The 26,774-nt window shown below is 44.8% G+C and overlaps 1 protein-coding gene across 4 annotated transcripts in view; it reads left to right on the forward strand.

Annotated features, from left to right (window-relative positions):
• LOC139277169 (1-phosphatidylinositol 4,5-bisphosphate phosphodiesterase gamma-1-like) overlaps nt 1-26,774 on the forward strand; it is a 273,993-nt gene that overhangs the window by 228,469 nt on the left and 18,750 nt on the right. For all 4 annotated transcript variants that reach the window (XM_070895279.1, XM_070895298.1, XM_070895271.1 and 1 more), the window contains exons 20-28: nt 142-219; nt 861-964; nt 8,146-8,242; nt 11,003-11,069; nt 14,177-14,340; nt 17,277-17,373; nt 19,295-19,519; nt 23,530-23,678; nt 25,405-25,519. In XM_070895279.1, the coding sequence (XP_070751380.1) occupies nt 142-219; nt 861-964; nt 8,146-8,242; nt 11,003-11,069; nt 14,177-14,340; nt 17,277-17,373; nt 19,295-19,519; nt 23,530-23,678; nt 25,405-25,519 (1,096 nt within the window). The remainder of the gene's footprint in view (nt 1-141; nt 220-860; nt 965-8,145; nt 8,243-11,002; nt 11,070-14,176; nt 14,341-17,276; nt 17,374-19,294; nt 19,520-23,529; nt 23,679-25,404; nt 25,520-26,774) is intronic.

Consider the following 26,774-nt stretch of genomic DNA (forward strand, 5'->3'; position numbering starts at 1 on the left):
TCAAAGTGGTCAAAAAAAATTAAATTATTAAACAAAAATGAGTAAGATTGTCCAGCTCAACATTCATCTGCTGCTCTTCCTGCTGTAGAGATTCACTCGCCAGCTGTGTTCCTCACTGATTATTGATTACTTTCCTTCCAGGAACTGGACTATGGAGCCCTGTATGAAGTGCGGACTCCTCATTTTTATGTTGAAGCCAATAAGATGCCAACAGCAAGGGTAAGTTGTGAGCATCTTGGTCCATGGGGCTGGTTGGTACAGGAGGTTAGCACACTGTCCTTTCACCTCTAGAGTCTGTGCGTGGATCCAGCCAGGCTGACAGGATGAAAGTCTCCTATATTGGTTGTGAGGCTCTGATGTGAAGTAAATTTGCACCATCTTAATTCAGTTCCTTGTGGGCGTGGGCAAAACTAGGTATTAAATTGGTAGTTTCACTCAGAGAACAGGGTACCAGGGTGCAAAATGCAAATGGTGCTGTTGGTGATGCTCTTCTATGGCTGACCAAGACACTTTGTTGGAGAAGAGCAAGTAAGACTCTTACTCTACCTCCTGTATTATCCAGGCACGCACCTAGCCTCACTCCAGTCTGAGTTGGATTCCTTGCACATCACCTGGGTGCAGGCCACGGCATCTGCCTTTAGCGGAGTGGGTGTCCTCACTGGGCCCCTGCCACTGGCCAAAGTGGGTAGTAGTGATAGAAGTAATCTAGCTTCCCACTACACAGGAGTCCGAAGCCCTAGCACAACCTTCAAGATCAAAATAAAAATGAGGAGAAAATCCAAAACTGCTCGACTCTCGTTCCTAAATGAGTGTAAAGTAATAGCCCATTTCAGTGGGACTCTATCTCTGCTCTCTTCCAGTGCACAGTTAAAGCGCTGTATGATTACAAAGCCCAGAGAGAGGATGAGCTATCCTTCTGTAAACAGGCCCTGATCCACAACGTCGACAAGCAGGACGGTGGATGGTGAGTTTGCTGCAGGAGCAGATTTGCTGTTCCAAATCGAAATTTATGCCTAGGTTGTGATGTTAACTGGAATTATAAAAAAAATGAGGGAGAAATGTAAAACATTTGCAAAATAGGCAAGAAAAGATGGAAGAGTGTGAAGAACGGAAATTGAGAAATGGGAAAGAGGACAAGCAAAACTTTCAGAGTAAACAAAGGTGAATTCAGAAGAAACTTCTTTACCCAAAGAGTGGTGGGAATGTGGAACTCGCTACCACAGGGAGTGGTTGAAGCGAATAATATAGCTGCATTTAAGGGGAGGCTGGACAGGCATATGAGGGAGAAAGGAATAGAGGCTTATGCTGATAGAGTTAAAGAAGGGAGAAAGTGAGAGTGGAGCATAAGAACATAAGGACATAAGAAATAGGAGCAGGAATAGGCAATTTGACCCCGCGAGCCTGCTCTGCCATTTAATAAGATCATGGCTGATCTGATCATGGACTCAGCTCTATTTCCCTGTCCACTCCCCATAACCCTTTATTCCCTTATAGCTCGAAAATCTGTCTATCTCCACCTTAAATATATTCAATGATCCAGCCTCCACAGCTCTCTGGGGCAGAGAATTACACAGATTTACAACCCTCTGACAGAAGAATTTACTCCTTATCTCAGTTTTAAATGGGCAGCCCCTTATTCTGAGACTATGTCCCCTAGTTTTAGTTTCCCCTATGAGTGGAAATATCCTCTCTGCATCCAACTTGTCGAGCCCCTTCATTATCTTATATGTTTCCATAAGATCACCTCTCATCCTTCTGAACTCCAATGAGTACAGGCCCAACCTACTCAACCTATCTTCATAGGTCAAGCCCCTCATTTCCAGAATCAACCTAGTGAACCTTTTCTGAACTGCTTCCAATGCAAGTATATCCTGCCTGGGAGCAGCATGGCGGCCTCAACCGGCGAGGGAAAATCTGCGGCAGATCGGGGCCTTAAAAGAAGCATACCACTACAGGGTACAGCGTGAGCTGGTGCAGGAGGGCGATGGCAGTGAAAAGGCGACTGGATTGTACATCACCAAGTCCAGGTCACTGATTGGAGTGTGGGCAGGTAAAGCAGGAGTGGCGAGGTTGGGTGCAGGAGCGGCGGGAGATTGCAGAGCAACGTAATCGGGGCCCAAGAGGGGCGTGAATTCGGGACCCAGAAGAGGCAAGGGCCCAGGGGCAGTACTGGCCACGACACTGTGATATGTGTGTGCACTAGGTCTGTGCAGCAGAGCTGGTCTCCAGTCATCTTGGTTAATCCTTGCCACTGGGCCAAGACCAAGCTCTGCCAAGCCCGTGTGGCGGTTGGTGTACCACGGCCACCACACGTTAAAAAAAATCCATGCACAGGCATCTTCCACCCTTCAATATGCAGTTCGGGACCTGAAATATTAAGTTCTTCATTGAAACACCTGTGAACTCATCGAACTCATCCCTTTTTGGCTTGGAAGCAAGTCATCCTTGATTCAAGGGACTGCCTGAAGAAGAAGATCCTTCCTTAAATATGACCAAAACTGTACGTAGTACTCTAGGTGTGGCCTCACCAATACCCTGTACAGTTGTAGCAGGACTTCTCTGCTTTTATATTCTAACCCCCTTGCAATAAAGGCCAACATTCCATTTGCCTTCCTGATTACTTTGCTGAACCTGCATACTAACTTTTTGTGTTTCATGCACAAGGACCCTCTGTACTACAGCACTTTAAAATTGTTGTCCATTTAAATTATGATTTGCTTTTCTACTTTTTCTGCCAAAGTGGATCACCTCACATTTTCCCACGTTGTACTTCATCTGCCAAATTTTTGCCCACTCACTTAGCCTGTGCAGATTTTTTGTGTCCTCCTCACAATTTGCTTTCCCACCCATTTTTGTATCTTGGTTACATTACACACGGTCCCTTCATCCAAGTCATTAATATAGATTGTAAATAGTTGAGGCCCCAGCACCGATTCCTGCAGCACCCCACTAGTTACTGTTTGCCAACCGGAATATGTCCCGTTTATCCTGACCCTCTGTTTTCTGTTAGTTAGCCAATCCACTACCCATGCTAATATATTAACCCCAACCCCGTGAACTTTTATCTTGTGCAGTAACCTTTTATGTGGCACCATTTCAAATGCTTTCTGGAAATCCAAAGGCACCACATCTACTGGTTCTCCCTTATCCACCCTGCTCATTACATCCTCAAAGAACTCCAGCAAATTTGTCAAACATGATTTCCCTTTCATAAAACCATGCTGACTCTGCTTCATTGAATCATGCTTTTCCAAATGTCCTGCTACTGCTTCCTTAATAATGGACTCCAGCATTTTCCCAATGACAGATGTTAGGCTAACCGGTCTAACCGAGCATTAATGCTGGCATGAACTGGTTGGGCTGAATGGCCTGTTTCTGTGTCATATATCCTATGTAATTCTATGTAAGAATCAAGGGGAATAGACAGGTTGTGAGAGTGAGAGATTGGGAGCTAGGAAAAGAGGGGCTGGGAGCTGGGAGGGGAAGAGTCTAAGTGCTGCCATTGTGAGAGACTGAGAATTGGAAGCACGAAAGACTGAGAGGCGCCAGTGTGAGAGAGTGAGAGCTGGAAGTTTGACTGAGACCTGGAAAATTGGCGGCTGAGAGCTAGAAGCAAAAGGCTGAGAGCTGGGAGTATGAGAAGCTGATAGCTGGCAGTGTGAGAGGCGGAGAGCTCAGAGTATAACTGATAGTTGGGAATACAAGAAGCTAATAGTTAGGTGTTTGTGTGAGAAAGTGGGAGTACGAGAGGCCAAGAGCTGTGAGTATACTGTCAGAAAGTAAGTATGGTGTATATTTGGTATGTGCACTAATGCCAGCTTTTACCCAGATCGAGAGGTAAATGGGAATTACTAGAAATTCAAGGTTAGACATCACTGTCAAAACATGAGAAAACATGGGACAATACTATTCACTTATGTTGCATGTGTTCTAATTGCATGGTTCCTATCCCATTTGTTTAATCTCCTGAAGAAAAGTCTGGACTATTTCCTTCAAAGAAAAACACCTGAATATTCATCTAATCTCACAGCCCACATTATTGGCTTGTACTGGTCACCTCCTATAGATTTGATATTTATGGTTCCAGGATGGACTATCGGGGCTGAAATTGCGGTCGGAAGCTTCCCGCAGGCAATTACCTCCGACCTGAAACATTTCTACGAAAGTACCTGGTGGTCCGGGAGGAGCGTGGGATTTCGTTGGGGAGGCCTTCTCTTCCCGCGCTGCAAAGCGCGTTCCCGTCCTCCTGGTTCCCACGCAGAAGGTGCAGTCACGTGTGACTGCTCAGCCAATCAGGTACAGTATTCCCCAGCTTTCCCATTAATAGCAATGAGGACTCCGTATCTACGAGTTCTCATTGTTATTAATGAGAAAAAAAACAAACACACTAAACACCATAATAAAAAATAAAAAACACACCTCACATAATTAAAATGAAAGTTAATAAAATCTTAGAGAAAAAAAAAGTTCCAAGTTTTTAAAAAGTTTTTTAAATTATGGTTAAAAATAAATGTAACGTGGTGGGCAGGGTTTTAAAAAATTAACTTTAGTTTAATTATATTTTTGTATGTTTTTAAACTCTTACGCCTATAAAAGTTGGCTATGCGCCTGCTTTTATCAGGCGCAAGAATTTTGAGGACATTTGCTGGGCAAGATATGGGTAAATACCCAATCTTGCTCATGTAAATGTCCTCGCTCCCGATATGCATTGGATCTGTCAAGCTCCAGCTTGACAGATTGGAAAGGTCGGTTTTCAGTGCATGCGCATTGTGCCCTGAAAACCGGCTTTTCTGATGCCTTCCTGGGCCCGTTTCCAATTGAACTGATAAATAGGTAGTGGTGATTTTTGTTTTGAACATATCAAGACAAGGGAGATTAGCAGGATTCACAAGTCAGGAATAAAGTTCCCTCTACTCCACCCAACACTGTGCCTCAGCTCCAACCTCGGAAGCATCCTCCCAGTGTAATGTTTCTCAAACCAGCCAACCTGTGAGCTTACTGTGTGAGTCTACCATTCCGGTGCTAATTATAGGCACTTGTTTACTTTGGTCCCATGATCAATTGGAACTTTATAGAAACTATATAGAAAGTTCAATTAGGCACCTTTACAGATAGTAGAGAGAGGAAACTTTCTACTCATCAGTCTGAGATGGAATTGAACCCAGCTTCTGAAGTTAAAAGGCCAGGGGACTAATGTCCTCCTTCCCATCTCATTCTTTTCTTACAGTGTAGTCTTAAACTTTCGCTTAATGCCTGCTCCCTGCTCTGTGCCTGTGCACATGTGCATTTGGTACAGAGGTGGCGGCACAGTAGTATACAGTTGGGAGGGAGTGGCACTGGGAGTCCTTAACAATGACTGCAGACCCCATGAAGTTTCATGGCTTCAGGTCAAGCATTGGCAAGCAAACCCCCTGCTGATTACCCCCTGCCACCCTCCCTCAGCTGATGAATCAGTACTCCTCCATGTTGAATACCACTTGGAAGAAGCACTGACAGTAGCAAGGGCACGGAATGTACTCTGGGTGGGGGACTTCAATGTCCATCACCAAGAGTGGCTCTGTTGCACCACTACTGAGCGAGCTGGCCGAGTCCTGAAGGACATAGCTGCCAGACTGGGTCTGCGGCAGGTGGTGAGAGAACCAACACGAGGGAAAAACCTACTTGACCTCGTCCTCACCAATCTACCTGTTGCAGATGCATCTGTCCATGACAGCATTGGTAGCAGTGATCACCGCACAGTCCTTTTGCAGACGAAGTCCCGTCTTCACTCTGAGGACACACTCTATCGTGTTGTATGGCACTACCACTGTGCTAAATGGGATTGTTTCAGAACAGATCTAGCAGCTCAAAACTGCACACCCATGAGGCGCTGTGGGCCATAAGTAGCATAAGAATTGTAATCCACAACAATCTGTAACCTCATGGCCCGGCATATCCCTCATTCTACTATTAACATGAAACCAAGGGAGCAACCCTGGTTCAATGAGGAGTGTAGAAGAGCATGCTAGGAGCAGCACCAGGCATTCCTAAAATTGAGGTGCCAGCCTGGGGAAATTCCAACACAGGACTACATACATGCTAAACAGGAAGCAGCATGCGATAGACAGAGCTAACAGATCAGATCAAAGCTCTGCAGTCTTGCCACATCCAGTTGTGAATGGTGCAGAACAATTAGACAACTAATAGGAGGAGGAGGCTCCATGAATATCCTCATTCTCAGCATGAGCCCAGCATGTGAGTGCAAAAGACAAGACTGAAGCGTTTGCAAACATCTTTAGCCAGAAGTGCCAAGTGGATGATCCATATCGGCCTCCTCCTGTGGTACCTACCATCACAGAAGCCAGTCTTCAGCCAATTTGTTACAGCAAAGGCTATGGGACCTGACAACATCCCAGCTGTCGTGCAGAAGACTTGTGCTCTTGTGCTTCAGAACTAGCCGTGCTTCTAGCCAAGCTTTTCCAGTACAGATACAACACTGACATCTACCCGACAATGTGAAAAATTGTCCAGATATGTCCTGTCCACAAAATGCAGGACAAATTCAATCTGGCCAATTAAAATTGAGGTCAGTGGGAATCAGGAGGGAAACTCTCCACTGGCTGGAGTCATATCTAGCACAAAGGAAGATGGTTGTGGTTATCGGAAGGCAATCATCTCAGCCCCAGGACATCGCTACAGCAGTTCCTCAAGGCAGTGTCCTAGGCCCAAACATCTTCAGCTGTTTCATCAATGATCTTCCCTCCATTATAAGGTCAGAAGTGGGGATGTTCACTGATGACTGAACAGTGTTCAGTTCCATTCGCAATTCCTCATATAATGAAGCAGTCCATGCCCCCATACAGCAAGATCTGGATGACATTCAGGCTTGGGCTGATAAGTGGCAAATAACATTCACGCTGCACAAGTGCCAGGCAATGACAATCTCCAACAAGTAAGAGTCTAACCACCTCCCCATGGCTTTCAATGGCATTATCATTACCAAATTCCCTACCATCAACATCCTGGGGTTCACAATTGACCAGAAACTGGATCAGCCACATAATAAATCAGAGGCTGGATATTTTGTGATGAGTACATCCTCTCCTGACTCTCCACAAAGCTTTTCCACCATCTACAAGACACAAGTAAGAAGTGTGATGGAATATTCGCCACTTGCCTGGATGAGTGCAGCTCCAACAACACTCAAAAAGCTTGACATCCAGAACAAAACAGCCAGCTTGATTGGCATTCCATACAACAACCTAATTATTCACACCCTCCAACACTGGCATACTGTGGCTGTACAAGATCTGTCCATCTACAAGATGCACTGCAGCAACTCGCCAAGGCTTCTTCGGCAGCACCTCCCAAACCCACGACCTCTACCACCTAAAAGGACAAGTGCAGCAGGCGTATGGGAACACCATCACCTGCAAGATCCCCTCCAAGTTACACACTATCCTGACTTGAAAATATACCGCCATTCCTTCATCGTCGCTGGGTCAAAATCCTAGCACTCCCTCCCTAACAGCACTGTGGAAATACCTTCACCACATGGACTGCAGCCATTCAAGAAGGTGGCTCAACACCACCTTCTCAAGGGCAATTAGGGATAGGCAACAAATGCTGGCCTTGCCTGCGACGTCCACATCTCTGGAACGAATAAAAGAACATTTTTGGTGTGTATGCATTCTCATGCATATGTGCATGTGCATATGTGTGTGTATATGTATGTGTCCACACTTGTGTGTGTATGTATGTGTGTGTGTGTCTATACAAATGTTCGCTGTGGTCCTGACAATAACTCAAAATATCTCTTCAGCGATGTAGTTGTGTTTCCAAATAAAATTAATAACAATACATTCATTCTGGTGGGTCAATATTTCAGAGGGGTGTCTGAAAGGAACTAGCCGATCGCAGTCCTGCTGTACGGTGTGACTGGTGGGGTGGAAGGGGCCGTTTGCAGTGTCGCTGTATGGTGTGACGGTGGTGGGGAGGAGCAAAACAAAGATCAAGAAGAGAAAATAATAAATTAAAATAGAAAGTACCAGAAAAAGTGGAAATAAAACATTATTTTTTTGTGTGTTATGGTAGCTGGCTTATTTCCTGCATTCTGCTGGTATTTCTTTCCTCATCCTGAATGTTTTTCCCTCCCACTCCAATCAGGTGGCGGGGAGATTATGGAGGCAAAAAACAACTGTGGTTTCCGGCAAACTATGTGGAGGAGATAACCAACACACTGGTGCCTGAACAGGACAAAGCGGTAAGCAAGTGTTTTGCATCTGTTAGTACAGTGTGGCTGAAAGACACAAATAACCTTTCGGAAATACTAGGGGACCGAGGATCTAGCGAGAAGGAGGAACTGAAGGAAATCCCTATTAGTCAAGAAATTGTGTTAGGGAAATTGATGGGATTGAAGGCCGATAAATCCCCAGGACCTGCATCCCAGAGTACTTAAGAAAGTGGCCCGAGAAATAGTGGATGCATTGGTGGTCATTTTCTAACATTCTATAGTCTCTGGATCAAATCCTATGGATTGGAGGGTAGCTAATGTAACCCCACATTTTAAAAAAGGAGGGAGAGAGAAAACAGGGAATTGTTAGCCTGACATCGATAGTGGGGAAAATGTTGGAATCAATTATTAAAGATATAATAGCAGTGCATTTGGAAAGCAGTGACAGGATCGGTCCAAGTCAGCATGGATTTATGAAAGGGGAATCATGCTTGACAAATCTTCTAGAATTTTTTGAGGATGTAACTAGTAGAGTGGACAAGGGAAACCCATGGATATGGTGTATTTGAACTTTCAAAAAGCATTTGACAAGGTCCCACACAAGAGATTAGTGTGCAAAATTAAAGCACATGGTATTGGGGGTAATGTATTTACGTGGATAGAGAACTAGTTGGCAGACAGGAAGCAAAGAGTAGGAATAAACGGGTCCTTTTCAGAATGGCAGGCAGTGATTAGTGGGGTACCGCAAGGTTCAGTGCTAGGACCCCAGCTATTTGCAATATACATTAATGACTTAGACGAAGGAATTGAATGTAATATCTCCAAGTTTGCAGATGACACTAAGCTGGGTGGCAGTGTGAACTGTGAGGAGGATACTAAGAGACTGCAGGGTGACTTGGACAGGTTAGGAAAATGGGCAAATGCATGGCAGATGCAGTATTATGTAGATAAATGTGAGGTTATCCACTTTGGTGGCAAAAATAGGAAGGCAGAATATTATCTGAATGGTGACAGATTAGGAATAGGGGAGGTGCAACGAGATCTGGGTGTCATGGTACATCAGTCTTTGAAAGTTGGCATGCAGGTACAGCAGGCGGTGAAGAAGGCAAATGGCATGTTGGTCTTCATAGCGAGAGGATTTGAGTATAGGAGCAGGGAGGTCTTACTGTAGTTGTACAGGGCCTTGGTGAGGCCACACCTTGAATATTGTGTACAGTTTTGGTCTCTTAATTTGAGGAAGGACGTTCTTGCTATTGAGGGAGTGCAGCGAAGTTTCACCAGACTGATTCCCGGGATGGCAGAATTGACATATGAAGAAAGATTGGATCGACTAGGCTTATATTCATTGGAATTTAGAAGAATAAGAGGGGATCTCATAGAAACATATACAATTCTGACGAGATTGGACAGGTTAGATGCAGGAAGAATGTTCCCGATGTTGGGGAAGTCCAGAACCAGGGTCCAGTCACCGTCTAAGGATAAGGGGTAAGCCATTTAGGACCGAAATGAGGAGAAACTTCTTCACTCAGAGAATTGTGAACCTGTGGAATTCTCTACCACAGAATGTTGTTGAGGCCAGTTCATTAGATATATTCAAAGGGGAGTCAGATGTGGTCCTTACAGCTAAAGGGATCAAGGGGTATGGAGAGAAAGCAGGAATGGGGTACTAGAAATGCATGATCAGCCGTGATCATATAGAATGGTGGTGCAGGCTCGAAGGGCCGAATGGCCTACTCCTGCACCTATTTTCTATGTTTCTATGAAACCAGTGGATAGCGATTTGTGAATGTTTATCGTGGGCCTGTAGCCCTCATAAGTATTGAGTATTGAACATTTAACTTTGGAATTTAAAAATCCACAAGACGTGGAGGAGGCAGAAAAATGTGACTTTATAAATGGAGGCATAGAGTATAAAAGTAAGGAAATTATGGTAAACCTTTATAAATCACTGGTCAGGCCTCAGTTGAAGTATCGAGCCCTATTCGAGGAACCACATTTTAGGATAGATGTCAAGATCATCTCGAGGGTGAAAAGGAGATTTATTGGCATGTTATTGGGGATGAGGGTCTTCAGTTATGTGGTGAGACTGGAGAAGCTGAGATTGTTTTCCTTAAAGCAGAGAAGGTTAAGGGGAGATTTAAAAGAAGTCTTCAAAATTATGAGGGATTTTGATGTCGTAGATAGAGAGGCAGGAGGGTCAGTTACCAGAGGACACAAATTTAAGGTATTTGGCAAAAGAATCAAAGGGTTGATGAGCAATTTTTTTGTTGTGATCTGGAATGCGGCGAGAAAGGGTGGTGGAGGCAGATTCAATAGCAATTTTCAAAAGGGAATTAGATATATACTTGAAAAGGAAAAATTTGCAGGGTTGTGGATACACCCCGTCCTCCATAGGTTGCATGCACGCTCTCAGTCCTACTGCAGTGGAATAGGAGTTGAGTGGAGTCCAGCCATTTCATCACAAGCTGGGCTCTTAGTCTCAGAGAGTTAAACATAGTTCAAGCAATCCACCAAAAGATTTGAGATTTGCATTGCTGGGACTCTGGGAGCTGGTCACTCACTAACTCTAATGGCTTCTTTTGTTGGAGTTCTCCCACACCCAATTTTCAGTAATCTCTTTGTAGACTGGAAATAAATAACCCTCCTCTTTTTAAACAAGAGTCAGAAATTTGCATATTGTGACAGTATAATACTTAAGTATGATGAATGCATCACATAAACATTTATATATAACTAATATAGTTAGAGATGTGCTGTTATAATTTATGTTTTCTTTTTCTGTTCCTGCAGTCTGTAGAAAACAGCCCACTGGGAAGTTTCCTCAAAGGATTTATTGATGTTCCAACATGTCATGTCGGTGAGCAGTGGTGCAATGATTTCATAATCCCTTACAATGGGCTCAATTTTCCCCACTGATTTGCGCCGTTTTTTTGCCGCGCGCCGCTTTTTTTGGCCTAAGTTTAAAAAATACAAGTTTCCCCAATCAATGTGCACCAGCATAACTCAGATAGTTACGATTTTTTTAGGTTAGTCTTTTTTTGAGTCAAGGGGGATGTAACCTGCCACCCGAGCCAATTCTGGCCAGTTAGGCAAGTTTGGCCAGCTCAGAGTTACTCCAGTTCTTCTTAGGCCGACGTTTGTGGCCTCTGTAGAAAAACCTTCTGGTGAGTTAATAAAATCAGTCCAGGTAAGTACATCAACGCAGCAGATACCCGGAGAGAGGTAAGAGAGCGCGGGAGAGAGGGGGGGAAGCCTTTCGGGTATAGTTAGGTGTGGGGACCGGGAGGGAGGAGACCGTTCGGCCAGGGTTAGGTGCAGGGACCAGGAGGGAAGAGTTGATTCGGCCAGGGATAGGTGCGGGGACCCGGAATGGGAGGCCATTTGGCTAGGGATAGGTGTGGGGACTGGCATCGGGAGGCCATTCGGCCAGGGATAGGTGCGGGGACCGGCAACGGGAGGCCATTCGGCCAGGGATATGTGCGGGGACAGGGAGAGAGGAGGCCATTCGGCCAGGGATAGGTGTGGGGACCGGGACCGGCATGGGGGTGGGGGGAGGGGACTTTAATAATTAATGGAGGTAAGTTGCTGCAATGTTTAATGTGCTTGTTGTTGGCAAGTTGCTGTAATGTGCTTGTGTTTGGTAAGTTGCTGTAATGTGCTTGTGCTTGGTTGCTGTGAGCTGTCTGTAGGAGTCACTTTTCAGCCTCAGCCTGCATTGTGTCCCTGGTTATTGTGGCAACCCGATCTTTTTGGCGCGGACCAAGGCTCCACCCCCAAAACTAAATGACAGGCTAGGCGGTGCCAAAATGAAGAAATCAAACGGGGAAACTTGGAAGATTTTTTTTTTGCCGTACTTGGGCCCCCAAAAAATGGGCGCAACTCTTCAAATATGCCAAAAAACAGCTTTAGGGAAAATTGAACCCAATATTCTTACTTCGTGTTGAATTTTGTGTGTGTCAACATGAGCAACAGAAATGTCTATACACCCAAAGATTTAACCTTTGTCTGTTTAATAAAATCACATAAAATATTTCAAAAGGGTCCAAGACTACACTACAGTAATGCACAAAGTAGTTTACTATAAATATATTTATTGATACACTGCCAAAAAAAAGAGCTGACACAGACTTAATGGGCCATGTGGCTTTCTTCTGCACTGTAAACATTCATGTCAAAGTAATGTTATAATCAAGCACTCCCAGGTCAGTTACAGCACAGTAGAGCTCCCCAACACTGCCCCAGCAATGTGTCTAAACCCCAGCCTCAGAAGACCAGCTCCTATGGCAGCAGTATAGCATTTTTTGCATTGTGTGTCAATGGTGACACTCTTGCCTCCAAGTCATGTTGTGGGTTCAAATCCCACTCCAGAGACTTGAGCACCTAATTTAGGTTGGTACTTCTGTGCAGTACTGAGTGAGAGGTTCTATCCTTCAAACGAGATGTTAAACCGAGGCCCTGTCTGCCCTCTCAGGCGGACATAAAAGATCCCATGGCACTATTCAAAGAAGAGCAATGGAGTCCTGGCCAATATTTATCCCTTAACCGAAATCACAAAAAAAAAGATAATTTGGTCATTATCTCATTGCTGTTTGTGAGAGCTTACTATGTGCAAATTAGCTGCAGCATTTCTTACATTACAACAGTGACTGTACTTCATTGGTTGGAGAGCGTTTAGAGAAGTTCTGACGTCATGAAATTTGTTATGTAAATGTAAGGGGCTGGATTTTTGGTCTTCTACCACCTCTGTTAGCACCCCAGAGAGGCGGCAATGGCGGTAAGCACTTCCTGGCGGGTGGCCAGCTTCCAGCACCCTGCCGGAACATTCGGTGCCGGTTTTAACAGGGCGCAGAGCATTACCACCCGTAAGAGCCGGCTCGATTTTTAGCTGCCGCCTGATCCGTAGCGCTCCATGGAGCGCCCTGCTGGGACCATCTGTGAAAGCTGGTGGTCCGAGCTGCAGTGGCCACAGTGAGGTAAGTAATGTCAACCTTAGGTAAGTGTGATTGTTTTTTATTTGATTTTTTTTTGCGATTTATGTTGTGGTGGCGTGAGTTATTTATTGGGAATGTTTTGGGCGGGTTTTTTTTCAGGTTTTTTTTTCCCCCCCAGGCCTCTCTTCGAGCGCTCCGAGGCCGCCTGTTTAGCTCGGGATTTGCATTTGTTCAGCCGGCCTAGCGCCCTAAAGGAGGTGTGTAACGCCTCTCTTAACGCTCCGCCCCTCACTCAGGGCCCAGCTGATGAATTTTGCTGACTGAGGCGCAAACTGTTCCCGGGCACAAACTTTACCGCCCGTTGCCGTTTACTTCCCGAAATGAGCAGAACCGAAAATCCAGCCCCTTCATCTCGCATCAAATCTTTACAGTCAGCAAGAAGAGGGCATTTTCATTCCATCAGTCTGGGGATAAACTTCAACTCAGTGTTACAATTCCAACCCTTTCCCAAGACTTCCTACTCATGCTCCACGAAAATACATGCTTCTAAGGGTGAGCTTGTGCTCCCTGTGTTCTTCGCTGTATGCAGAAGGTATTTCGCATCTGGCATGCCCCAGGTGAACAATGAACTGTTTTGCTGTCGGTATGAATTTTCCCTTAATTACTAACCTCTCCAAACCTGATGTAAAATGATATGCTGACAGATCTATAATTCAGGGTGAAAACAACAACATGCATCTTCCTAGTGCCTTTAACATGGAAAACTGTCCCAAGCTGCATCGCAGGGGGATAAGGAAATTGGGTGCTGAGCCAAAGGATGAGAGATTACAAAGGATGACGGCTCTTATAGAAAGGGGCAATTTCGGCCCCGATATATTTAAAATACTTCTGGCTCAAGCTCCTCCTCCTGTCAGGTCTGGCCTGATAAGGAAGCCGTCACTGCCCCATTTATGTTTCAAAAGTGTGATCGATTCTTTATTAAGTGACTGTGATTGCCCGTGTCATATTAACATTCTCAGCATTTACTTGGCAGTTATTCAGAAGGAAGGGAAAGGAAGCAAGCAGTATGTATTCACCATCCACTCCCAACAAATGTCCCACCCTGTGCAGATGTTGGACGTAGCTGCAGATAGTCAGGAAGATCTGAATGACTGGGCTGCCAAGATCCGGGAGGCAACACAGAACGCCGATGCCAGGGTAAGTGTGAGACAACAGCCAATGGGAGATGTTGGCACATTGGAACTCATTCTTGCTATCAACTCTGTCGGACAGAAAATAATTGCAGCCACTTTCTTTGCCCAATTCCTAAAGGAGCTGGATGCGACAACTGTTTTATTTTCCACCAACAAAATACAGTTTGAACTTAGTTCCCTGATAGCTGTGGGTTTGAACAGTAAGCAGCTGATCCAGACAGACTAGCAACAGCTTAGGTTCTATCCCTGCACCAAGTCTTGTTCGCCAATCACCCCTGTGCTTGCTCGTGTTTAAATCCCACCATGGCCCCACCCCTCCCTATCTCTGTAACCACCTATAGCCCTACAACCCTCCAAGAATTCTACATTCCTCCAACTCTGGCCTCTTGTGCATTCTCCACTTCCTTCATCCCACCATTGGCAGCCGTGCCTTCAGCCATCTAGGCCCTAAGCTCTGGAATTCCTTCCCCAAACCTCATAATCTCTCCACCTCTTTCTTCGTTTAAGATACTGCTTATAACTTATCTCTTTGAACAAGTGCTTGGTTACCTGCCCTAATATCTCCTTCTTTGGCTTGGTGTTAATTTTTGTGTGATAATGCTCCTGTGAAGTGCCTTTGGACGTTTTACTGTGTCAAAGACCCTATACAAATGTCACTGTTCAGTGACCTTTGCTTGAAAAGCACAAACGCATTTGTGTACTTGCTCGTGTGCGCACGTGTGTGTGTGCTCGTGTGTGTGCACATGTGTGTGTGTGTGCGCGCATGCGAGTGTGTGTATGTGTGTGTGCGCGCGCGCAAGTGTATTTTGAGTGAAAACAAGATTAGGCTCCGTTGTGATGGATTTCATGATCAAACACTCACTGTCATGACTTAGTGCAGAAAAGAAAACGTGATCCGGGTCTTTAAAATGCTGAGAGACATGAATAGTGTGGATATAAGGGAGGTATTTAACTGTCAGCACCAAATTAGAGCATATAGGTTTAAAATGAACAGGTGAAGGTCATGCAAGACTGAAGGTTGGAAGAAACCTTTTATTTTCCCTTGGAGTGTGGATATGTTTCTGGCTAAAGCAGCTGAGGCCAGGGTGATTACATAAGAACATAAGAACATAAGAAATAGAAGCAGGAGTAGGCCATATGGCCCCTCGAGTCTCCTCCGCCATTTAATACGATCATGGCTGATCCGATCATGGACTCAGGTCCACTTCCCTGCCCGCTCCTCATAACCCCTTATTCCCTTATCATTTAAAAAACTATCTATTTCTGTCTTAAATTTATTTACTGTCCCAACTTCCACAGCTCTCTGAGGCAGTGAGTTCCACAGATCCACAACCCTCTGAGAGAAGAAATTTCTCCTTATCTCAGTTTTAAATGGGCGGCCCCTTATTCTAAGATTTTGCCCCCTATTTCTAGTCTCCCCTCCCAGTGGAAACATCCTCTTTGCATCCACCTTGTCAAGCCTCCTCATAATCTTACATGTTTCGATAAGATCACCTCCCATTCTTCTGAATTCCAATGAGTAGAGGCCCAACCTATTCAACCTTTCCTCATAAGACAACCCCCTCATCTCCGGAATCAACCTAGTGAACTTATTCTGAACTGCCTCCAAAGCAAGTATATCCTTTCGTAAATATGGAAACCAAAACTGTACGCAATATTCCAGGTGTGGCCTCACCAATATCCTGTTTAGCTGTAACAAGACTTCCCTGCTTTTAGACTCCATCTCCTTTGCAATAAAGGCCAAGATTCCATTGGCCTTCCTGATCACTTGCTATACCTGCATACAATCCTTTTGTGTTTCATGCACAAGAACCCCCAGGTCCCACTGTACTGCAGCACTTTGCAATCTCTCTCCATTTAAATAATAACCTGCTCTTTGATTTTTCTGTCAAAGTGCATGACCTCACACTTTCCAACATTATACTCCATCTGCCAAATTTTTGCCCACTCACTTAGCCTGTCCATGTCCTTTTGCAGATTTTTTGTGTCCTCCTCACACATTGCTTTTCCTCCCATCTTTGTATCGTCAGCAAACTTGGCTTCATTATACTCAGTCCCTTCTTCCAAGTCGTTAATATAGATTGTAAATAGTCGGGGTCCCAGCACTGATCCCGGCGGCACCCCACTAGTTACTGATTGCCAACCCGAGAATGAACCATTTATCCCGACTCTCTGTTTTCTGTTTGTTAGCCAATCCTCTGTCCATGCTAATATCGTGAACTTTTATCTTGTGCAGTAACCTTTTATGTGGCACCTTGTCAAATGCCAGATTGACTCCTTTAAAAATTATCTGGATAAATCTGACTGGGAATGGGATGGATTGATGGTGGGTTGGGATCAGTATGGACTGACAGGCTCAAATATTCCACAGAAATATAATGGTATCTGTGATTCTGAGAAAGGGGATGGAATGTTGTTTGAAGGCCAGAGCTTAGTAGTGGGATGTGTGTGCCCTGGCAAGGGAGGGAAAGAATAAGCCAATCATTCCTGATTGCTATCCCATGATCCCTGCTAGAAAATGCCTGCTTGCAGACGATGCGTGAGAATGGCCACTTGGGCAAGGTACTGAAGCGTGTGCAATTCCTGCGAAAATGAGTCAACTCCTTTTGGGGCGGTCGATGAGAAAAGAAAATGTGTTTATCATTCTCAGGATGTGGGCTTCGCTGGCAAGATCGGCATTTACATAAAAACTTAAGAAATAGGAGCAGGAGTAGGCCATTTGGTCCCTCGAGCCTGCTCTGCCATTTAATAGGATCATGGCTGATTTGATCTTGGGCTCTGCTCCACTTCCCTGCCCTCTCCCCATAACCCTTCACTCCCTTTATTTATTGTCCATCTTTGTCCTTGAGAAAGTGGTGGCGAGATTTCTTGAAACACGGCAGCCTATGTGGTGAAGATGCACACACAATGGTGTTAAATGACTATTTCTCTTAACAACAGATGCAAGAAGGAAAAATAATGGAGAGGCGCAAGAAGATTGCGTTGGAATTGTCGGAGCTGGTTGTCTACTGCCGCCCTGTGCCTTTTGATGAAGAAAGTAAGCTCAACTGAATACATGTGACCATTCAGATGCAAACATTTGATTTCCTGTCATATTATCTTATTGCAGTGTATTTTATTGAGTTAATTTAGTCTTTAAATTAAGTAGAATCATATGGACAAGACTGATATGCAACATGACCCTAATCCAGCACAAAATTTATTGGGCCTGCAATTCCGGTCTGGACTAAGATGGAATCCTGGCAAATCTTATTACTATAGAACATAGAGGTTTTCAGCACAGAAGGAGGCCATTTGGCCTGTTGTCTTGTAATGGTTTATTATGTTAAAGGCGCTATATAAATGCAAATTGTTGTTATCGTGTCTGTACCAGCTGTTTGCTAGACTAATCCAAAACGAATCCCATTGCCCAATCTCTCCCCAGATCACTTTGTCTGCATCAAATATTTATCCAATTTTCGCTTCAGAGATGCAATGGTCTCTGCTTCAATCACTCCTTGTAGCAAACATTCCCTGCTCCAACAACCCTGTGTGTGAAGGAATTTCTCCTAACCTCTCTCCTCACACTGAGTGATCATTTTAAATTGATGACCCCTCAGCACTGGCTTCCAAACCAGTGGAACTTCCTCATTCACTTGATCAAAGCTCTTAGTTATTTTAAAAACCTCTCCTCTCTTAGCCTTCTCTGCTCTTGTGAAAATAATCCCGAGCTCTGGATCAGGGGCTGGAAAATGGAGTTCTGCCAGGATTATACTATGTTTTTCTGTGTACCATTTTCCACCCAAGCCCTCTACATCAAGGGAGTGTTCGGGGCAGTTCTCCGGCTACCCGAAGAATGTTTACGCCTTTAAAAAGCCATAGCGGAATTCATGGCAGCTGACTGCTGACAGAAAATCCTTTAACGTCTTCTGAAAGGTCCCAAACCTTACCTAGGCTGTGATAATCAATCCTTTATGTCTAGCGGCAAAACCTTTGATTTTCAGCCCAGAAAGGTATTGAGCCAGACACCACTGAAGTGCCCTTCGAGGTGCTGGAAGCCCCCCATGCCCATACAAATGGAACATCCCAACAACGCTTCTGCGCTTGTAGAAATATAGGCCTATTGGCCTCACCTTATTCGTATCATCCAGACTGCCCATAGGACAGTTGGTGTGGAAAGTGGGATGTCACACTGGCGGAGTAGGGACTCTTGTTTGGACTGAGGCATGTTGCTGAGGCAATGCAGAGTGAGCCTTACTCTGCTTGTACTGTTGCTATGCCTGGTTGGGGAGTGCTCGATGCTGACGCTGAGTGTTTGAAATGACAATCTCTATCTCCCCAAGCATACATGATGAGTATAATGATTCTCTGATCTAACCAACATGAAATATCTGCAAACCAGCTCCCACTCCACTGCTGTAACTCTGCCGGAAACAATGTTTAACGGGATTTCTGCCAATACTTCTGACGTGGAGAGGAATTTTCCCAGATTTTTTCTCCCTAAATTGGCCTGGGTTTTAATCTGTTTTTTGCCTCTGCCAGGAGATCGCATGGCTCTGGTTGGGGTGGAATGTAGAATGTTTCAATATAAGGGGTGTCGCAGTTGTGGTGAGGCGGACTGTTTGGGCTGGGTGCTCTTTGCCGTTCCGTCATTGTTTATATGTAGCCTTTAGAGCTGCTGATCAAGGGCCGTGTGGCTTTTTGTCGGCCGGCGCAGACACAATGGGCCGGAATGGCCTCCTTCTGTGCTGCAAATTTCTATGTTTCTATGTTTCTATGTTTCTAAACTCCAAAGAAATTCCCGGCCAATTGTAAATTGCTCTCTGCATCATGTAATCCAGAGAAGGAGTCGTTAAATACTAAAGAGGTCAGCATATCATTGCTGAGCAATAGATCCTGTAAAAAGAGGAATTGATATATCTGGTTAGCCTGCTGTGTATTGATATTTCCATGCTGACCTTTCGTTGCCTTGTCTGCAGAGATTGGAACAGACAAGGCCTGTTACAGAGACATGTCATCCTTCCCCGAAACAAAGGCAGAGAAATACGCCAACAAAAGTAAGGGCAAGAAGTTTCTTCAGTACAACCACCGGCAGCTGAGCCGCGTCTACCCCAAGGGGCAACGTTTGGACTCCTCCAACTACGACCCGCTGCCCATGTGGATCTGCGGCAGCCAGCTGGTGGCGCTCAACTTCCAGACGCCAGGTAAACTCGTCGTAACGGCCTGCGCCAGACAGTGAGTTACACCCGCTCAAAACCGGGGGAGGCAACGTCCTCCCACTGTTCCACCCCCGGTGCACCGGGACCAAGGAGTGTCGGTGTGTTGTTGGGATTGTTTTTTTTTAAACATACACTCAACTATGTGATTTCGAAAGGTCCACAGTTCAAACTTTTCAACTTCCAAAGTCTGCTCTGAGAATATAATGGTGTGGGAGGGTGCTTCAAAAAGTTCAAAACAGTCATGGAATTTGTTAAGAAAAAAAGAGAAAGGTTGTTAAAACCCTTCCATCGAGCCATAAATGTTTCCAGCACAGAAGGAAGCCACTGAGCCCCTTGTGCTGGCTCTTCACAAGATCATTATTGGTCACATATTTACTATCTTATATTTTCAATGGGCTATAAGATGGTATAGTGCAGTGTTATCCAATTGAAATCGGAAGCAGTATGGGGGCACTGCTCACTGGAGCACTAATTACAGTGCTGTAGAGCGGGGCAGGATTTGCAGCAGTGGAACATCCTGAGGTCATGAAAGGCGCTATACTTATATAAGTTCTGCACAACTGGTCGAAGTCACACTGAGTGTGGCGGCTACAGATTCACCTGAAGTGAGACTGAAGTGTCATAAATCAAAATGTTCTGGCTTTTGGCTCTCGGCTTTTTCCCCTTCACCCTCTCAAAGTACCTTCCCCACCTTTTTCCCCTTCACCCCGAAAGCATTGTTCCCATTGACATAGTTGAGCACACCATCCTCTTCCAAAGCCTGACATCTGCTGTCCAGCACAGTGGGATTGCCATCGTTGGTTCTACTCTTACCTATCTGATCGCAGCCAGAGCATCTCTAGTAATAACTTCTCTTCCCGCCCTAATAACATAATCTCAGGAATTTTCCAAGGATCCACACTTGGCTCCCACCTTTTCCTCATCTACATGCTTCCCTTTGACGACATGCATGCTGATGACACCCAGCTCTACCTTTTCACCATCTCTCTCGACCTCTACCTTTGTACTGTCAATCAACTTGTCTGAAATCAAGTCTTCGCTAAGTTGTAATTTCTTCTAGATAAATAGTGGGAAGATCAAAGACATCATCTTTAGTCACCGCCATAATCTCCGTACCCTTTCCGCCGATTCCAACCTGTCTCAGTATTTGCAACCTCAGCATTCTATTCGAATCCAAGCTGGATTTCCAAACCCATGTTCACTCTATCACAATGACCACCTACTTCTAACTCCATAACATTGCCCACCTCCATCCCTACCTCAACCCATCACCCAATAAAACCCTCAACCATGCCTGTGTCACCTCGAGGCTCCATAAACTTCAGCCATCCAAATTTCTGCTAGTAGTTTCCTATCAATCCAACATTGGTGACTGTCCCTTCATGCTCTGTAATTCCCTCCCTAAATCGCTCTCCATCTCTTCTAAGCCTCTCCTTAAAACCTATCTCTTTGACCAAGATTTTGGTCGTACCTACTAATCTTTCCTTCTTTGAATCAGCACCCATGTTTCCTTACACCTTTGTGAATAGGGTTGCCAACCCTTCAGGATTGCCCTGGAGCACACTGCTGCATGCAACCCTGGAGAAAAATCATACGGGCAAAATTTTAAAAAACATTTTCTTTAGCCACTTTTATTTACTAGTTATAAAGATATTGGACATGGGGGAAAAAAGCTGTTTGACTGACAGTCAAGAATCATCTAATCGGGTAATGAAGAGCCTATTCACTTTGCAATTGGCGTGGTAAGGACCATGAGTCTGGACATGTTGGGTGACCCCAATGACAGGACTGTGGGGGCGGTTTGAGACAGAAAGTCATGTGATGGAACCTTCAGGAGTATGCCCAACCACAGTTGGCAACCCAGGGAATTATAGACCAGTCAGCTTAACATCGGTGGTAGGAGAAAATAGAACAGCTAGAACCCAAAAATATAGTAATGAATAGTCAACATGGATTTCAAAAGGGCAAGTCTTGCTTAACCAACCTCATTGAATTTTTTGAATAGGTAACAGAGAGACTTGACAATGGTAATGCAGTAGATCTCAGTGATCTAGATTTTCAAAAGGCCTTTGATAAGGTACCCCATAATAGACTGATGAACAAGGTCAGAGAATGTGGAGTCAGGAGACAAGTAGCAGAATGGATAACTAGCTGGCTTCAAGACAGAAAGCAGAGAGTAGGGTTAAAGTGGCAGAAGGTGGGTAGTAGTGTTCCACAAGGATCAGTGCTGGGACCACTGTTGTTCACAATTTACATTAACGATTTAGGCCTTGGAATCAAAAACACAGTTTATAAACTTGTGGATGACACCAAATTAGGGAGATAGTCAATACTGAGGAGGACTGCAACAAATTACAGGAGGACATTAATAAACCTGCAGAATGGGCATATAATTGGCAAATAAAGTTCAACGCAGATAAATGTGAGGAAATACATTTTGGTAGGAAGAATAGTGAGGTCACGTATTACTTGGAGGGTGCGAGTCTGGGTGGGGTAGAGGAACAAAGGGATCTCGGAGTACAAATACACACATCACTAAAAGTTGCGACACAGGTTAGCAAGGCTATAAAAGAAGCAAACCAAGCACTAGGGTTTATTTCTACAGGTATAAAATTGAAAAGTAGGGAAGTTATGCTAAAGCCGTTTCGAACCTTGATTACACCACACTTAAGTGCTGTGTACAGTTCTGGTTGCCATATTATAAAAAGGAAATAGAGAGGGTGCAGAGAAGATTTACAAGGATGATACCAGAAATGCGAGGGTATATATATCAGGAAAGGATGCACATGCTGGGTCTCTATTCTCTTGAAAAAAGAAGGCTGAGGGGTGACCTAATAGAGGTCTTTAAAATTATGAAAGGTTTTGATAGTGGATACAGAGAGAATGTTTCCACCGTGGGGTAGAGCATAACTAGAGGCCATCAATATATGATAGTCACCAAGAAATCCAATAGGGAATTCAGAAGAAACTTCTTTACTCGAGAGTGGTGAGAATGTGGAACTCGCTATCACAGGGAGTGGTTGAAGCGAAAGTATAGATGAATTTAAGGATAGGCCAAACAAGTATATGAGGGAGAAGGGAATTAGAGGGTTATGCGGATAGATTATGATGAGGCTCGAGTGGAGCATAAATACCAGCATGAACTGGTTGGACCGAATAGCCTGTTTCTGTGCTGTATATCATATGTAATCCTATTTAACATGTGAAGTGTCTTGTGATGTTTTTCTACGTTAGAGCGTGTGATTCATGCTGCTGTAAGCACAGCTCCGAACTAAATATTGGACTGCAGCTCCCTCTGCTGATTTGTACAATAATTGCAGAAACAACGGCTATGTTTGCAGCACAGGCGTCAACTATAAGCTACCTGACCCTAACCTACACGGCTTCTAATATCATCTGATGACCCCATCCACCCCTACGAGATAAATTACATTTACACTTGCCCTTCATATTTTATATATATCAAGTATATGGAAGCTCCTCTGGTGGCTCTTTTGCCAAGTGTGGATCAGAGCCATACGGGTTAGAAAGGCTCAATGAGTTGATCCAATGATTAGCTGAGTACAACAAGCCAAGGTCTATGCTGAATGAGCTTATCTCAGCTTGGTTGGGTATTACAATTGGACTCAGCACCTCTCGCCTGGAGAGGGGATTAAACTGATTAAAGATCTCAGTTGTCGGTGAGGACTGGATGTGAAGCTCCCGACTGCTAAATAGCCTACTGACACGCAAGGGGTAAATTTCCATGGCAGAAGTTACAGCAGACGAGAGGGAGAACACATGTGGAAATTTACCCCCTTTCTGTCTTCTAGGCTCACACATAAAGAATGGTACCTGCCCTTGTGGAACACTACCCCAGGATTAGTCAGAGGAGGTGCCAGCTAAAGGAAAGAAAGACGCTATGAATACTGGGAATCGTGTCGGAGAATCATTGACACAGTGAAAAGGAAGTTAACTTGGGATCTGAAAGGGTTTTGAATTTCTTTTCTCTGTAGACAAACCAATGCAGCTGAACCAGGCGATCTTCACCATGAACGGGAAGAGTGGGTACGTCTTGCACCCTGACATCATGAGGGATGAGAGCTTCGACCCCTTTGACAAGAACACTCTCAAGGGTGTGGAACCCATCACCGTGCAGCTTCAGGCAAGTGACAGTCATTTTGTTTTACCACAAGAGATCTGGATGACGTAACCTGAAAAAAACCGAAACCACGAGGGGGAATTTTAACTCTCCACGCTGGGCACGAACGGAGGCAGTGAGCAGTGAAAACAGAGCAGCTCCATTTCCAGCTCCATTCCCACTGATCCCGCTGATTTTAATGCCACTAGTTTTGGTGGCAGATGAGGTGCTTGACGAACTCAGGTTGGAGACTCATGCATTAACTAGGATGTCAATCGGACCCCGACATTCATTGGCCCTGGGGCTTGAACGGGGAACCACGTGGCTTCCTTATTAGGCTGAAGCAGGATTGGAGCTGGTCTGCAGACAGCAGAGATCCTCCAAGGTAAGAGTAGCATTTTCCTTTGTGGGGCCAGGAAGAGGAAAAATGCTTCTCCAGGCCCCACAAAGAAAGCCGCTGCTTCCCCTGTACCAGACTCCAACCCCCACTCCATCTCTCACACATGACCTTCCCAAAAGCCCCTCCCCACCATTTACCCACATACCCTTGGCTGCCCAACCTTCCCCTGCCAGCAGCTGGCAACATTTAAATCAGGCTCAGGATAAAATACTCCTGGCCTATCCCTCTGCCCCATGCCTCACCACAGCAACATGGCTGAGATTGCTACAGGTACCTCAGTGTTACAGCAGGCCATGGTCAGCTCTGCGTGGTGCACCAGGTCGAATTTCTAACATGCTGTTCTACTCCACCGCTTCATGAGACTTTTCTTCTCTTTTCTCCCTCCGCCCTTCAGTTTTCTCCCCTCATCTCCTGAAGGAACAATTCATGCTCCCATCATTGCCCCTGGGGCTGTCAGGGTGCACTGTTTGCACAACTAGTCACTATCTGGTAACAGGTACACGAGAGAGAAAGAGACACAGAGGTGAGTCACCTTCGAAGTTTAGCTCCAGCTCTATACACCTTGCAGCTGCACTGTTACGTGCCTTATGCATACTCATGGTAGCAGCATGCAGTACCAGGAACTGGGATCTGCCCATAATTATATCGCTGAGGCAGCAACAATCACTTAAGATGGATTCCTGTTCTCCCCGTCTCTCCTGTTGATGCTGACTCTCTTGTTTAGTTTGCTGAGCATCAGTAGTCCTCCATCTACCTCATCATTCATAGAATTATACAACACAGAAGGGGGTCAGCTCTTTGAAAGAATCGTCCAATTAGTCCGACGTCCATGCCCTTTCCTGATAGCCTTGCAAATTTTTCATTTTCAAGTATATATCCAATTCCCTTTTGAAAGTTATTATTGAATCTTCTTCCACCACCCTTTCAGGCACTGCATTCCAGATCATATCCACTCGCTGCATTAAAAAAATTCTCTTTATCTCCCCTCTGTTTCTTTTGCAATTCTTTAAGTCCAGGCAATTAGTCTTGGTGGGCTATTCAACCATGATCCTGTGCCAGCGGGAATCACTAGCTAATGATTAGCAATGTGAAGTCTGTCTGATTTTTGCCTTTTCCTTAGCCCAGACATACTGTAAATTGTGGCACCACTAATGTTGTCCCAGTACAGATCGGGATGGCTTTGTTTCCAACTGGATTACTGCATTTAGCAGCTGAGCCACTGGATAAATGTTGGGGATGGATTTTTTGCAGGGTGAGGTAATTTTAGGGTTCTCTCTCCTTTTATAAAGAATACATGAGGAGGAGCTGTGGGCATGAGTCTTTATTGACTTCATTCTCTTAAACTGACAGATCTTGGGAGCGCGACATCTGCCCAAGAATGGGAGAAGCATCGTTTGTCCATTTGTTGAGGTGGAGGTATGTGGAGCTGAGTACGACAACAGCAAATACAAGACCGAGGTGGTGGGTAAGTGGGACTCCTTCTCTGTGACGTAGAGATCTGATTCCATCACATGGTAATCCCTGCAACCATTTTTTCCTTTCCTCCCCAGTTCTTCTTCATTCTCCTTCCTCTCAGTCAGGAATTCTTCACATGATCCTTGATGTTGAAGATCAACTGAGCTTAGTAATGTCCTCATCCAGCACACACAGTCTGATTCAGACACAGCATTAGAATCATTTCAACTCGTTCAATAGTCTGCATGAAAAGCAAAATACTGCAGATGCTGGAAAACTGAAATAAAAACAGAAAATACTGGAAACACTCAGCAGGTCAGACAACATCTGTGGCGAGAGTAGGGTTAACATTTCAGGTCGATGACCTTTCGTCAGAACCGATGACCTTTCGCCAATAATCTACGTGTAATTTTCTCCCTGTTACATTTTCTTGGCGAATTTGTATTCAAGTGATTCAAAGGCAGGTGCAGCATGGAATGGATACAAAGTCCACACTACCGCATCAAGTACTTCCAAGTCAGGTACAGCACAGGCTGGACACAGAGTAAGGACCCCTTTACACTGCCTTAATTAGTACTCTGGTACAACCTGGGTTAGATACAAAGTGAAGCTCTTTCTACTCTGCTCCCAATGCTGTGCCGTCGGAATTGCTAGATGAAAAAAGACCAGGGTCCATCTAGTTCATCTTCCATCCTTGTAGTCGCATGATACAATGATAATGGAGCTGTTGACTAATGGCAATCAATGTCTATCAATTAGTATAAAACAGACCCAGACATGATGTGAGGAAGTCCCCAGTGGTGGAGGGCTTTGGAAACCACAGGTCCAAAGTCACCTGTTCCTACCAAGCGTGCTACATTTACCTCATGTCATGTCTTAAGTTACTCATATACTGTACCCCCAAATATTATTTTCAGGAAGAAAATACGATTTAATTTGCCTTTGAATAAATCCCAGCCTCAGAAGAGCACCTCCTACTGTATTAGTGTAATGATTGCATTTCCCACACTGACCACGCTGTGGCCTGTATATAAAATAGCTCTTCAGTGGCACACACTGCACATGTTTCACTCAATAATAGGAACCATAGAAACCTAGAATACACATTGTATGCCTGTCCCTTGTTAAGAAATGAACCATTCTAAATACCCTCTTATAATCCCCCCCTCACGATAACACTGCCATTTCTGATTTAATGCACATTTTTGTTTTGTCAGTTTTTGTCCCTTCCCCAGGGGGTGGACCTCTTGCTGGGGGACAGTTCC

Source organism: Pristiophorus japonicus, chromosome 1 (assembly GCF_044704955.1).
Source record: "Pristiophorus japonicus isolate sPriJap1 chromosome 1, sPriJap1.hap1, whole genome shotgun sequence".
NCBI lineage: Eukaryota > Metazoa > Chordata > Chondrichthyes > Pristiophoridae > Pristiophorus > Pristiophorus japonicus.